A 14,621-nucleotide genomic window follows, 5' to 3' on the forward strand; every position below is an offset into this window, starting at 1 on the left:
TCTCTCGGTCCCCAGTCGCTTCCTCGAAGTGGCTTGTCAACCACACTTTCGCTCCCTCAAAACAATGCTCCTCACCAACCTTAACGGCTTTGGGTTGGGGAAAGACTGCAATGAGTAGTTCGCTCTATAGAACACTCATGTCGATAAAATGACTTGAATTCTCTTTACGATGAAAAATAGGAAAATATATAATATAATATAATATAATATAATATATAAGATAATTAAATTAATTTTATCAGGGTAATGCCCCTGGAATAGGTTTTTGGGTCACAATAAATCTAGGGTCCTGATCGAGCAACTAGCAGTCTTATCTATCCTCCCCAACTACCTCATATTCCATCGTTAAACCTGGGCTAAATTGGAAGAACAAAATGAAGTAAAAAAATACTGAAGAAAAACTCAAGAAAATCAATGAAAAATCATTGAGAAAAACGTGATGTAGATTCGTTAGGAGAAAAAAGTAGGTGCAGATTCCTAACATCAAAATAAATATAAAAAAATCAGTGACATGGATCATATTGTAAATTAGAGAATGGGAGAAACAACAATTTTTTTCGTCTTTCAAAGTAAACACATGCATATCATATACACAAAAGAGAGAAGATGATCAAGAATAGAGGAACCTAAAAATATGCAATAGGGTTCTTTCACATCAACTAAGTCGGTATAACAGCATAACTATGAAAGCAATAGTGGTATACAACTTGACTTCTTTCTCCCACACATGCTAGCTTCATTGCTTTCATGCCTTGTGGCGGCTTAGAGCATCCTCAATTCTAATAGTAATATTTTATGGCACTTCATTGGGGGTTCTAACGCCCTTCCTTTTGATTGATGCACAATTGAGTAGGCCGGTCACGAAGACTACAAGTTTGGGATCAGAAACGATAAAAATAGATCTTCCTACTCAAACAAGAAGTCCTAGGGGGTTGCCCCTTGCACCTATGGGATAAAACTCATGAGAGGCTGTGTGTGGACAAGTCTGAGCAACCTCGATTGATTGAGCTATAAGGCTTTTCTTGTATGAACAAACAAACATTGTACAACCAACTTACGTGGAAAAGATTCGATATTTGCCGATTTCTCCGTCAAAGTGAGTGCCTATGGTACAAGTTCATATTTGGTTACTAGAAGCTCATGTAAATGCACCTACGACAAGATCCATCATTTTTGCACGATTTACAACGGCTTCAATCCGATTTTACTCAGGTATTGCATAACCGCCATCGGATAAAAGTTTAATTTTTTATCCACGACAAGAAATGGTTCCGCATAATGCGGAACCTGATGTTGCTGATATGATACAAGAGTGAGAACCAGAGAATATGGTCGTCAACGGTGAAAACCTCCACCCCTCGTCTCTTATTGGATAGGGATGCACGCAACCCGAATCAACATATAATAAGCCTTGATCTCTAACACATCGACTCCTTTCTCTTGGTGGCTGACTGATTTAAGAGGTGATTGGATGAAACTATAATTAAATGTAGAAACCGAGTTCAAGGAAAACAACAATTATCAATGAACCCATTCAAAAAAAAAAAAATTATCAATGAACCAGGTAGTGATATATGTTCATGTATTGTGAATTGGAATAAGAATGAATCATTGGAGATCAACATCATAAGGAATAAGAATGATTCATTGGAGAGCAGCATCATAATCATCAATGAATGATTCTACCAAAGACGTTAATTATCAACGAACGAGACTAAGAGTGTGTTAAAAAAAGCACATGAATATTATTAATAGAAAAACGCATGAGAATTAATTAATAAATGTGTTCTTTTTTTTTTTTTTTTTTTTTTTTTTTTGAGAGAGAATAAATGTGTTCCTAAAAGACAAAATTGGAATGACCCGACAAAAAATAGGACAAATTAAAATGACATGACAAAAGTTGTGTAATTTTTTTTTTTTGGGTGATTGTGTAAGTATTAAGTAATATATTAATTAAATGATATAACTAATATCATATGAAAAATTAAAATTAATAATTATTTAAAAATAAAGTGAACTACACTAATGTTATGCAATTAATTAGACGTGCCTACAAAATAATTATCGTATTTTAATTTTAACTTTAATAAAACCCAACATAAAGGCATAATACTTACGCGGTCACGGCCATAGATTGATGAGAAATGATATTTGAACATTTTTTTTTGCAACAATTATTTCGACAATTCTATGTATATAGTGGTATTTTCGCAGAAGTGAATTTTTTTTTTCTTTCTAAAACACCATGTTAATTACTCAATTTTTTTTGGGTGGTGGTCCAACCTTGCATATATTATGCATTGTCTATACCAACTGAGCTAAGCTCATCAATTTATCATAAAGGTAAGGGTGTGTATTTTTAAGTTGTCACAAAATTGACGTCAATTTATCACAACTCTAAATTTATATAGTTTAAACACATTTACAAATGGAAAAATGTAGAAATAAAAGAATCAAAATTTTGATATTATTATTATTGAACATATTAATTAATATATACTGATTTTTTTAATAAGAATTAATATATACTTATGTGAGTGCGTTAATCTACTTGAGTTGATATGATAGTAATTACCTGAAAATACTGAAAGCACACTCCTCTTTATAATGTCAGATCAATTATCCGCAATATTAATTTGGGTGAACTAATTTAGTTTATTTAAAAAACTTTTGCGAGTGTGTTCAAGTGAGTTGATTTGTAATTACGACCTAAAAAAATTGGGCAATGCCAACATCAAGAGGGCTAACAAAGGATATCCATGTGAACATCCCACAATCCACCGTCTTGTCTTGATAGAGTACAATGTAGATTATCAATATTATTCAACTCAACTACTTTTTTGGTCCTTGCCGATGCATTTTCAAACCTTCCTCGACGGCAGTGATGGGCTATTACCACCTACCTACCTACCCAACCCAACCACGTCTCTCATTATTACCGATAACAAAAAACTCACCATATTTTAAAAGTCAAATAATTATTTTATAATATTAGAATTAGAAAGAATATTTTCACATCTAGCTTTTTGACTCGGAATATTTCACAAGTTTGAAAAATATTTCTAGAGTACGTTAGTTATTTTTGGTGAGTACAAGTTGTTGAATATTGAATATTGACGGTGAACAAAACTATCTTTCATCATCAATATCATCACCAACAAGTTAACTAGTAGATTTTGATGGACCTCGCTTGCCACATGTTTAGATCTCACTTTATTTTTTTAGATTATTCTATATTATACTTTATGATTTTGATTTTATTATCAGATTAGATTAGATACTCTCTCCCACAGCCACGACACTCTTTTTACAAAATTGAATCAACCAACATCCACCACCTTTATGTTATGATTCAATTAATAAATAATTGTCACACATCTTTTTCATCGAAATTTTTGTCACACTAAAACTTAAAAAATATTGATCATATAAATTCATTCAAAACATCTAAAAAGAAGAAAAAAAAAAAAAAAAAAGTGAAAATCTTGATACCAAACCCTTTGGTTTTTGAGCAGTGTAATGGTGTAATAAATATCAGAATAACAGTTAACTTGTTTTCTTCTTCTTCTTCTTCTTCTTCTGTTTTCCGAACGAAGCTTTGTTGGCGGTTTTGATGGCGCCTCCGAAGCTTTTCGTCTTCGCTATTTCCGTTGCCCTAATTTTCTCCTTCGTTACTTCCGAAGCCGATGTTTCTATTGAAGATTCTGATTCCTCTGCTCTTAAGATCCAATTAGATCAACTCAATTCTAAGATCCAATCTCTCGGTATCAATCCAAAATCTCAATTATCATAATTTTTCTTTCATTTCGATTCATCCATTTTCAATTTTTGTAGTTAATTACACTGTGTAGTCGATTGAACCAAGTTTTTTTTTTTTTTTTTATGAACTTCTTTTTCCTAAATCGATGTTACTGTGGTGTTAGCGTTTTCAATTAGTTGAAATTACTGAGGAAATTTTTGTGGCTATTAATTTACAAATTTAGGAACTTTTATATTTGTGAATCGTGATTTTTGTGGCTAATACATGTTATTGTACTTAATTTTGTTTTGAAGAGTCTCAAATCAGTGAGAAAACACAAGAATTGAAGAAAAAGGATCAAGTAATTGCAGAAAAAGAAAAACTTTTCCAAGATAAGTTGAGTAGCATTCAATCCTTGCAGAATGAGGTTGCTTCTCTTCAGGTGAGATCACTTTTCACTAGACCCTCTTTAGGGATTTTTCATTCATTTGGAATTGTAAACCTGTATTTATCAATGAGATCATATACTCACCACTTGTTATTTGCTTAAACCCTTCAAAATTATTATTTTTTCCTCAGAAAAAAGGGTCATTGGATGCTGAGGAGCAGGTTGGAAAGGCTTATGCACGTGCCGGTGAACTACAGAAGCAGGTCATGTATGAAGGAGATAATTGATATATTATGCAATGATTGTTATTCTTTGTGCATAGTCTGAAATTCTTAATGCAGGTTGACAAGCTTAAAAGCGAACTCGAAGCACAAAACAGTGAGAAAGTGAACTGGGAATCTCGGGTAGCCAAGTTAGAGAAAAAGATTCATGATTTGAACTCAAAACTAGAGGATGTAAGTTGTACACTTGGCTAGATTGTTTAATTTTGTTTAGAAGTAAATCTGAGTTTTATGACTAGTTCCTATTCTTGTTTGTGTGTGTGTGTATTATTGCAAAAGAAGTTTTTGCAGTCATGGAACTTAATTTACTCTTTTGAAAAATACTTATACTTAGTTTATTTATATTTTACTTTTTATTTCTTGTCTTTTTGCAAAATGAGATGCTTATTAAGTAAACAAACACATTCTGATTGTGATCAGCATGCTCAGAAGTTACCTCTGCTAACTTCTTTTATCTGTATAATTCAGTCCACCTTTACTACACTCCCACAACTACCACTTCCTAAGGTTATTCACATTGCCTATTTTGGGTCATTGCTGTTGTTCTCAAAATCATCGTCACTAGCCAATTGTGCAGTTGTCATGATTCATGGCCGCTATGGGCCTAACTACTTAATGAAAAAAAAATTAAGATATTATTCTTTATATTTCTAAAATATTCATCTATAACCATCTAATGATGTCAGTTTGTTATCAAAACATAATCTTTTTGATGATGATTTGACTTGAGCAGTGTATTCTCCACAGGTTCAAAAGATAAATGAGGAACAAAAGAAACAAATCCGCAAAACTGAACGTGCACTTAAAGTTGCCGAGGTATGTGAGACTGTGAGTGCATACATTTTCTTGCCAATGTTGTGTAGGATGGTGGTGATTTTGATGAAAGTTTTTGTTTTTCTATTGATATTCTTATTTAGGAAGAAATGTTAAAGGCAAAGCTAGAGGCAACTACCAAAGCAAAAGAGCTGAGCGAGGTAATAGTTTATTAGTTGAGCCCCTAAACCATGTAATCTTTTTAAATGTTGTTAGCCACCAGAAAACCTTAAAAGTAATCCATGATTATTAGCAACATGTGACTTCAATCTAAAACTGAAAAGAAATGTTTAATTCATGCCATTTTCTTGTATATAGATGAATGAAGGAAAGCTCGCACAAATATAAATAGCTCTCCTAGTAAAAAAAATCCTTATATTATGTGATATTGGTAATTGGTTCTATTCCTGATAGTTTACTATAAAAATAAACTATCAGACAAGGTATATTGTGGATTTTAAATTTTATTAATTGATGCTTACTGGTGTTAATGATCAGACTCATGGTGCTTGGCTTCCTCCTTGGCTGGCTGTACATTATATTCGTAGTAAGGTGAGTTTATGTTGTATGCTCTGTGACGTTGGTTAGAACAGCCTTATTCACATTATCTAATAATTTTCTTTTCTTTTTTGTTAGTCCGTGGCTGAGAGTCATTGGAATGAACATGGGAAGCCTCTGTTGGAAGTGATATCTCAAAAGGTACTATATGATATTTATTTTGGCTATCAGTCTTATGTTTTCTTCTGCTACTTCAATAAATTATAGATCCAGGTTTAATTCTTCTTCTTCAGCACACACAAGTCCTATTGATTTCTGTATTTTAACGCTTTTCCTATGCATTCTAGGCCCTAGAGAAAAAGGCACAAGCTGGAAAATGGGCTGAACCTCACGTGGAAACAATTAAAACCGTAAGTCTATCATTTATATCTTTCATACTTTTGATCTTTAGGTTACTGCAATTACTGTGCCCTGTGGTTAGATGTTGGATTTGCTTCATCCACAATTTGTTTGTTTTACCCGTGGTCCTGATAGCTTGTTGACCATTTAGGAGTTTCAACATTGGCAGAAAGCTCCTAGTGTGTTAAATACTTGGGCAAATTAAGTTATTATTTCTCACTCTTCCCTGTTTTCAACTGAAGAAATGGGTTCCAGCCGTGAAAGAACAGTGGTCTGTGGTGAAAACAAAGGCCGAACCTCATGTGCAGGCACTGACTTCAAAGACTGTTGAGGTTTACAAGTCCTCAAAGGATGCACTTGCTCCCCACTTGAACAAGGCAAAAGAATGTGTAGATCCTTATTATCAGGTATAAGTTTTTTCATTGAACTGTATGGTTTGTTTGTTTATGTTTTTCTTGAGGTATTCTCAACTGGTTGACAGGAAGCTCGAAAGTTTAGCAAGCCATACATTGATCAGGTCGCTACTGCGGCTAAGCCTCATGTTGAGAATGTACAAGTGGTTCTGAAGCCCTACACAAAGAAGGTTGTTCTCGCTTATGGGAATTTCTTGGAATCAGCCACTGCATATCATCGCCAGGTTCAGACTTTACTTTCCTACTATTTATATATTTATGCTAATCCTCTTGTATTATTTTTTTGAATGGCAAATGTTAGTAATTAGTTGTTAGATTAGTTTTTTTTCTCCTTCATTCGGGTTTCAACCCAGGACCTCCAACTCCTTATCCCTTAGCTCAAACCAGCTGTGCCCAACCCCTCCTGATCCTCTTGTATTTTTGTTGTTGCTGCTGCTGCTGCTGTTGTTAGCAAGGCCGGCAATGTGTGATTTTATTTAATGCTGTATATCTCCTGCTCCATACTGTATATGCACACCAGATAATTGAAAATAGAATCTTCAGTTGGCTGTCTCTGTCTTTTGAAAGTTACAGCTGCTTTATTCCCACAATCTGAAATCTAGTCAAAGGCAACTTGATATTATGACATCACCATACTAATGTTTCCTCATCGTAGGGAGCTGTGTGTCTTCTTTTCATGATATGCTTTTTGGAGATTGCAACATGATATAGACATGGCAGTTACCCTTTCTGCTTATCATTTTGTGACGGGAATGTGAAACTACAATTTTGATTTTATTTCCCTCACTGCTTATTCTTTGAAATTCTTATTAGTTCCAGATCTTGAACGGTTTGTTTTTTAATAGTTCACTATATAATAGTTTTCTTAGCTCCTTTTTGAGTGTTGAATTGTCTTTCGTTATTCAAGGTCCAAGCTACTGTTCAAGAGACGTTGAAAAAGCACGAGCTTACTAGACCTCTTGCTACCAAAGAATTGGAATGGTTTGCGGTATGTATCGGAGTATTTTCTATATCCTAAATATTATTACTAAAATATAAATATGGTTAGGTGGTTTGACAAACATATCAAATTGAAACTATGCAGGCCTCTGCCCTTCTGGCCTTGCCTATTATCTTAATAGCTAGAGTTTTTTCTGCCATTTTCTGGTTAGTCTTAGATGTTTGTTTTTTCTTTTTAAACCCATACTGATTTGTTTTATTTTCCTTTCCATATATGCACTTCCTCGTATTTGTATTGAAAAAAAGAGCACATAGTTACAAATGTTTTATCATCTGCAGTAGCAAAAAGGCAAGTAAACCCGCTCGAAGTGGAAACACCCACCATGCTCGTCGTAAAGCTAAGCGAGGTCATCCAGACAAGTAGATAGCATGAAGTTGGCTGCTGGTTTATTTTTTTCGGAGAGAAGTTTAGGTATGTTGTTCTGTTATTGTAGCATACATGATCCCTAGCATGCTTTGATATTTTTTTTACCATAAGCTATGTTATTGACATGCGTGTCTGGTATGGGTTGCTTTGTAAATAATACAATTAACTCATTTGTCACCTTGAATTTTTGATTTAGCAAGTTAAATAGTATTTACATCATTCATCATATATCATGTAGATCTAATTTTTTATTTGGGGAAAACTGTTTTGGGTGTTCAATTCAACACCTTTGGATGCCTTGTGTGATCTTAAATGTGCATATCCGACTTTTACGAAACATGTCCCAAAGTAAAACAGAGAGTAATGCATAAGCTTATGTTACACACATGCTTGGCATGTATGTCTGGTATGGGTTGCTTTGTAAATAACACAATAAACTCATTTGTCAACATTAATTTTTTATTCAGCGATTTAGATAGTATCTACATCATTATGCATCATGCACACCCTTGGATGCCTTGTGTGATCTTAAATATGCATATTTGACCGGTGCATTGGCATTGTCTGAGTGAGCATCTTATTGGCAGAGGGAAGGGTAGCTAAAGTGGAGGAAATTCAGGAATCGTTAACTGTCTCAGCAGTGGGACTTGGCGTGATCTTAAAAACTTGTGAAAATCAGGAATCACCAACTGTCTCCACAGTGGGACTCAGGATGCCTTGTGTGATCTTAAATGTTCATATCCGACTAGATGCTTTGAATTTTTTTCCTTTTCAAAAACATAGATTTCAGAGGACACACCGTATACTTCTCCATTTGATTAGAAGAGTATATTTAGGTCCAAAACGTTTGAGAAAATATAATGTTTTAATTTTTCTTTCCTTTTAACTATAAAAGCACCATTTATTCTTCTCTGTTTAAATAGGTTTATGAAAATCCTTGAAAAAGGAAACAAAATTAAAATACAATATTTTGTCAAACCGAGCAGTCTCTTAGTTGATTGCTGACTTTGAAATGTGAGAACTGAGAGTATTGGAGTTTGGACATTGAATTTTGGCTTCTGACATTGATTATCATACAGAAATATGAAGGAATGAAACTATGAATTAACTTCGACAATGTAGCATTTCATTAATAAGTTTATAGTTTTTAGCTTTCTATGTTTATGTTTTTGTTTTTCACAAATCATAGTTCAATATAGCACTGAAAAACACTTTCTGTATCTTGAATTTTGGCTTCTGACATTGATTATCATACAGAAATATGAAGGAATGAAACTATGAATTAACTTCGACAATGTAGCATTTCATTAATAAGTTTATAGTTTTTAGCTTTCTATGTTTATGTTTTTCACAAATCATAGTTCAATATAGCACTGAAAAACACTTTCTGTATCTTGCAGATGGCTGGCACATGTGGGGCTACATATTTATTTGAACGTGGGGCTTGAATGTTGCACTTCTTTTTGGGTTAGGTAAATTTAGGACGTTTCACTGTAGAGTTGGGCGCACAATATTGTTTGGGTGTTCATGTATTATGGCTGTTATATTTGTTATTAAACCTGGTACTCACTCTTTTATGTTGATTTTTTATTTAAATTTATAGACACTAGCAAAAGCATTTCCACTTTCAAGTATGTTTATTAGATTTAGAGCGCCTATTCCGGTTGTCTGTACTATAAGTTTATCACACAAAGAAACTGATTCATGGTTTATTCTTTGTTGGAACTTCATGTTTTCCCTTTTTCATTTGGTTTATTCTTTGTTGTTAATCAAGTCTGTTGAAATGTCTTCTGAAAATTATGTAATGATACGTTTAGCGAACTAATTTGGTGATTTGTGGCTCAGTGGACAAAAGTACCATTTTCAATTTCACGATGTTAAGACGCACTGAATTTTAAGTGCACTTGTTCACTTCATCTAAGAGTTTTAAGTATTACATTTTTTTTTGCTAACAAATAACATTTTTCTTCTGTGTCTTTGGATTTATTTATACATGCTGCTATGCAGTTTATGCACTGAGCCTCTGTTGTAAATACATCCTTTGCTTGGATTGGGTGTGGGCAACGGGAGCAAAATTTTCGTTTGGATATACTTGTCACCTGTATTTACGACAATTTTTTCTGGAAGTTATTTGTCAAAGAAATTTTTATTTGCCATTGGTCGTATTTTGAATACAACTACAAGAGGCTGCTTAGCAATTTTATCATATTTTGCAACTATAACAGATCGTACTGTTTAATTAATTACTTTGTTCATCGGTTTATGTAAATTTTACAAGGGTGATGGATATGTTTGCGCTAGTAGACGTCTTGTTTACTGACCTAAATATTGGTTTAGGCAATTAACCAAATGATGAGTTGTGCAATCACGTCTCAATTTCGTATACATATGAGTTGTGCAATCACGTCTCAATTTCCTATACATATTTCTGTCAACAGAGATGGGATTAAGAGGACGTTGCTTAAAAAAAAGACGAGGTGTCTTATTCGAACAACTATTTTGAGACAACCAAATATATACAAGACAATGTGGGTATTGATACAAATCAAAGCAAGCAAAAAATGATTAAAAAAAATCACCTAGCTTTGTACGGAGTACCGTTCTTCTCACCAAGGGTGTTTAAAACAGAATCAATCCAATAGAAAAATCGCAAACTGAACCAATCCAAACCGAAACTGCAAAAACCGCATTTGGTTTGGATGTAATCGGATCATTTTCTTGCTCAACCGTATGATTTGGTTTGGTTTGCGGTTTTCATTTTACCAATTGAACCGAACCAAACCAAACCGCAACATAAGAAAAATGTTAGTTAAATATATCTCACCTAAGACCAATACTCATAGAAACTCAATGGAAGTTTTTATAAAATGACATATTTTTTTATCTTGTTAGATTCTTTCTTTACTTTTTATTTAAAAACGTGCTTATGTGCCACTTGAAATTTTAGAGAATGATAAAATCTTAGTCTTTTGCATTTCTTACAAAATAGGATTACGTTTTGTCCATGTTTTTTATGCAGTCTATATTGTCGAAAACATTGTAAAATGAAAACGAAATTGTAATATTTGATGAAATTTAAAACATTGCTGAAAATAAGTTGTGTTTAATCTTTTTTACTTGATTTTAATGTTGGAAACTAAAAATTGAATCGTCTCGAAAAAGCTCGCACCAACCAATCCAACCCAAACCACATTGGTTTGGTTTGTTCGGATTTTATTTTTAAAGTCAACCGAAGCAAACCAAATCGCGTGCTTTTTTATCTTGCGGTATATAATTGGAAAATAGGTAAGGTAAACAATAACATTCAAAAAGTTATTTGGTGCAAAGGGCACAGGCATCACAGGGCTACTGCTTTTTTAGTAACCCGTCCCGCACGAAACTTTGAAGGACATTTAAAACCAATTATAGATAACTACTATTTAATTATTTATTCATATTCAAGTCTAACCAATCACCGGTCTCCTAACGATAATTAATTTAGTAGGAATTAGGCCAGTAAGTATCTAGACCATTAATGCAGTTCTCCATTCCCATGTACCTATTACCATTTGAGTCATTATTGCTGTTGCTCATGGTTTCTAGTACTCCAATATTATTAATAATATTCTGATCTGCATCAACATAACTATTCATTGTTGCATGAGCAAAATGTGGGGAATGTTGCATTGGCCGCAAAGTGGTTTGTGTTGTTGTGGTAGCTCCTCCTCCTCCGCCCGATCCAAGGTTCAAATTAAGCCCTGAAATGCTGAATCCTTCTCCTACTGTTGCTGAAGATGCAGGGTAGTTCAACTGGGAATATTGCATCATTGGTGCGGTAGTACTACAGTTGATGTAATTATTATTATGCTGATTCCGTCCGTAAAGGAAATTACGAGGAGCAGAAGGAAAATCTTCATGCAGATACTGCATCATTGGTGGTGGTGGCATCGATATCAGATTTATGTTATTAGGACCTATTTCATGCATGCTATAAGGATTCAATCCTGCTCTTGTATTGTTGTTGGAACTAGAATTACAAGGGTACTTTTTTCCACTGCCACTCTTCTTGAAAATCCGACAAATCACCCATTCATCCTGCTGCGCAGCGCATATCACAATTAGTTAGTTTGCTCACTTTCTTTGCACAATAATAAGGGCATGTAATTATTAAATGCACTAGTAAAGTGCAAGATTGTAGGCATCTTATTCAAATTTTGGTTAAGTCTATCACAATTTTACAAAATCAACTTAAAATGTGAACGATGATTTATCAACACATGTTCGGATTATATCTCATCTAATCTAACATGCTAAAATTGAACATCTACTAAGTGTGACTCGAGTGGTTTGAGACCATGTGATCCAATCAATTAGTGGAGGAGTAACTTTCTTACCATTAATATGACTATAAGGATGACGTGCAAGCTTTTATAGATGTAGAGAAAAAGATAAAGAAAACACAGATGTAAAATTCAAACACATTATCAGTAAGCTAACGACTTAATTATTGTCATAAATCTATGCCTGTATATTATACTACATACCTTGTTTGTTCTAAAGGTGGATTTAGAGTGAATACGGTATTCATGCATGACCCAATTACTTTTCTCTCCTCGAGGAGCTCTGCCTTTGTAAAAGACCAATGTCTTCTTCATTCCAACCAACTCCGATGTAACACTGTCGAAGATTTCTCTGTCTTTCCCTGTGGTCTTCCAGTATCCGGTGTTTGTTGCTCGATTCGTTCTCACACCGGTTGGATATTTACGATCTCTCATATTGAAAAAGTACCATTCCTTTTCTCCCATCTTTGCCTTCCCTAAAATATTCATGCACGATAAAGACAAACTTCATTTTTTTTTTGTACGCAATTTTTTCTTTCTTAATTGTTTAATGAGAATATCAACATCATTTTATAATGTTTACAACTATATATAGTATGTATGCACATAAATCGCATAAGGTTTATTTGGGACTAAAATAATCATACAAGGTGTCCTTCAAAAAAAATAAAATCATATAAGGTTATACACACTAGTGCGCGCGTGTGTATACATACCTGGTAGCTCCCATGGTTCAGATTTGTTGAGATCTATATCAGTTATTGCTTTGCCTGTAAAACTAGAATCTGATATCTTGTTTATGAGATAGCAAGTGATGAGTTCTTCATCTGTAGGATGAAATCGAAATCCCGGTGGTAGGGTTTCCTCTTTTCCACCACTTTCTTCCATTAATTCTATATCCTTGGTCCTCTCCTTCTCCATCTGTGTATACCGCACAAAAAGTTACATAATCATAGATTTCTTAATTAGTTTAAACCATGCAAGCACAAAAATTAAGTTCAATTAAGCATGTTCTAAGTTCACTTGCTAGCACATTCTTGGGATAAAATTAATAAGACATGTCCTTGAAAAGTAGGAATTGTGAGAGAGATGAATGTGAATAAAGAAGTTGCTTACTTGCGCATGGATTGAGAGAGACAAATTCTTCTTAATGTTAGGTATTGATGCTTTATATATATTGAGTGGTAGTCATATATGTCATTCAGTAGGAAACGAAATTAACAGTAACTTGAAGGATACTGCAAAGTTGTAGAGAGCTTTCTAGTTACTACTAATCATGCATATATATGAAGTTAAATGAGGAATTTAAGTATTAAGGCAAAGAAGAAAACAGTGGAGGAGTGTGTTTTTTAAGCTTCCACCAAATGTGGGTCTTCACCTTCAAGTTTTTTTATATATAGACCAGCTTGCTAGCTGTAAAATTTAAATCATTAAGGGTTTTATTTTTTTTTATTTTTTTAGGCAAATGTTAGTAATTAAATGTTATGTTAATTTTCAGAATCGAACCCAAGTTGTCTCCTTAAAATTTAGTGCATGACTACCCAAACGAATTACATACGTGAACACAGGAGACTTAGAGAGTGAAAATCTTATCAAAAGAAATTTCAAAAATATTTTTTTATCACAAAATTAACTAATTATAATTAATCAAATATTTAGTTAATGTGATGTTGTCATGCGTAAATAGCTCATCATATCCTGAGTTCAATCCACATAATATTTTTTTTTTTTTTTTTTGTGATGACCGAGAAACCCGGACCTTGCATATATATTATGCATTTCCATATATTTGTCAAAAAAAAAACTAACGCCTATAAAAAATAAAAAATAAAAACTAAATGTGAAGTTAAACGTTTACTTCTAATTATTAAGACTATAAGAGGAGTTTTTTACTCTTCCCTTAATCAATCAATCACATCCACATGCATATACCAGGCTGTTTGTTCTTGTTTTTGTTTAAGCAAACAATTATTTATTTTAAAAAAATAATTACTTTTAAGAGTTTTATCCAAACAAACTAAATTTGTTAGGACTCTTTTATATAGTTGTATTCAAACAAATTAGATTAACTTTTTTTAAAATAATTTATATTGTGATAGACAAACATAAAATAGATTGATACCAGGAGACAAACATAAAACAAATTTTAGTTTTTATAGAGTCTCTAAATTATTAAATATCAATTTTTTTTTTAATTCGTAACAAATGAGTTTTGTACTCCATCCACTTTAGTTTAATATTTGCTTTAGCAAATTAAATGTCGCTTCGTCATTTCATTACATTATTTTTTTTTTGAGGGGCCATTATTAATTTTATGTTTCCAATTTTTCTCTCATTTATTAAATATGAAACATTAGTTTTTATCTTAAATTTTCATTAAGCAAATATGAGGCTTGCATTTATTA

The 14,621-nt window shown here is 33.2% G+C and overlaps 2 protein-coding genes across 5 annotated transcripts; one reads left to right on the forward strand and one right to left on the reverse strand.

Moving 5' to 3' along the window:
- The first annotated feature begins 3,301 nt into the window (after positions 1 to 3,301).
- LOC11437083 (uncharacterized) lies at positions 3,302 to 9,643 on the forward strand. Of its 3 annotated transcripts, none has more exons than XM_039832062.1 (15): positions 3,304 to 3,764; positions 4,054 to 4,181; positions 4,319 to 4,390; positions 4,469 to 4,582; positions 5,156 to 5,224; positions 5,326 to 5,382; positions 5,720 to 5,773; positions 5,858 to 5,920; positions 6,067 to 6,129; positions 6,361 to 6,525; positions 6,600 to 6,755; positions 7,439 to 7,519; positions 7,616 to 7,677; positions 7,813 to 7,942; positions 9,298 to 9,643. In XM_039832062.1, exons 1-14 carry the CDS (start codon positions 3,614 to 3,616, stop codon positions 7,892 to 7,894), a joined length of 1,317 nt encoding a protein of 438 aa, XP_039687996.1. In that variant the 5' UTR covers positions 3,304 to 3,613; the 3' UTR covers positions 7,895 to 7,942; positions 9,298 to 9,643. The 3 variants fall into 3 exon arrangements, with proteins under 3 accessions (XP_024635208.1, XP_039687996.1, XP_003603582.1); XM_003603534.4 differs by having other exon boundaries at positions 3,316 to 3,764; positions 7,810 to 7,942; positions 9,298 to 9,622; XM_024779440.2 differs by lacking the exons at positions 7,616 to 7,677; positions 9,298 to 9,643 and having other exon boundaries at positions 3,302 to 3,764; positions 7,810 to 7,942.
- A 1,656-nt stretch (positions 9,644 to 11,299) lies between these two features.
- LOC11432499 (protein CUP-SHAPED COTYLEDON 3) lies at positions 11,300 to 13,492 on the reverse strand. 2 transcript variants are annotated; one of them, XM_013606475.3, is made up of 4 exons: positions 13,333 to 13,492; positions 12,933 to 13,137; positions 12,421 to 12,692; positions 11,300 to 11,971 (listed from the first exon to the last, which is right to left on the reverse strand). In XM_013606475.3, the coding sequence occupies exons 2-4, from the start codon at positions 13,135 to 13,137 to the stop codon at positions 11,375 to 11,377; spliced, it is 1,074 nt and encodes a 357-aa protein (XP_013461929.1). In that variant the 5' UTR covers positions 13,333 to 13,492; the 3' UTR covers positions 11,300 to 11,374. The 2 variants fall into 2 exon arrangements, with proteins under 2 accessions (XP_013461929.1, XP_003603583.1); XM_003603535.4 differs by having other exon boundaries at positions 11,300 to 11,974.
- Positions 13,493 to 14,621: the final 1,129 nt, after the last annotated feature.

Source organism: Medicago truncatula, chromosome 3, assembly GCF_003473485.1.
Source record: "Medicago truncatula cultivar Jemalong A17 chromosome 3, MtrunA17r5.0-ANR, whole genome shotgun sequence".
Taxonomy (NCBI): domain Eukaryota; kingdom Viridiplantae; phylum Streptophyta; class Magnoliopsida; order Fabales; family Fabaceae; genus Medicago; species Medicago truncatula.

Bases quoted from the DNA above. Each gene is read 5' to 3' on its own strand.
- LOC11437083 (XM_003603534.4), top strand. From the start codon at position 3,614: ATGGCGCCTCCGAAGCTTTTCGTCTTCGCTATTTCCGTTGCCCTAATT. The intron at 5,774-5,857 runs GTGAGTTTATGT...CTTTTTTGTTAG, and splicing joins TACATTATATTCGTAGTAAG to TCCGTGGCTGAGAGTCATTG. The intron at 6,756-7,438 runs GTTCAGACTTTA...TCGTTATTCAAG, and splicing joins CCACTGCATATCATCGCCAG to GTCCAAGCTACTGTTCAAGA.
- LOC11432499 (XM_003603535.4), bottom strand. From the start codon at position 13,137: ATGGAGAAGGAGAGGACCAAGGATATAGAATTAATGGAAGAAAGTGGT. The intron at 12,693-12,932 runs GTATGTATACAC...TGAATATTTTAG, and splicing joins TGAACCATGGGAGCTACCAG to GGAAGGCAAAGATGGGAGAA. The intron at 11,975-12,420 runs GTATGTAGTATA...TGCGCTGCGCAG, and splicing joins CCACCTTTAGAACAAACAAG to CAGGATGAATGGGTGATTTG.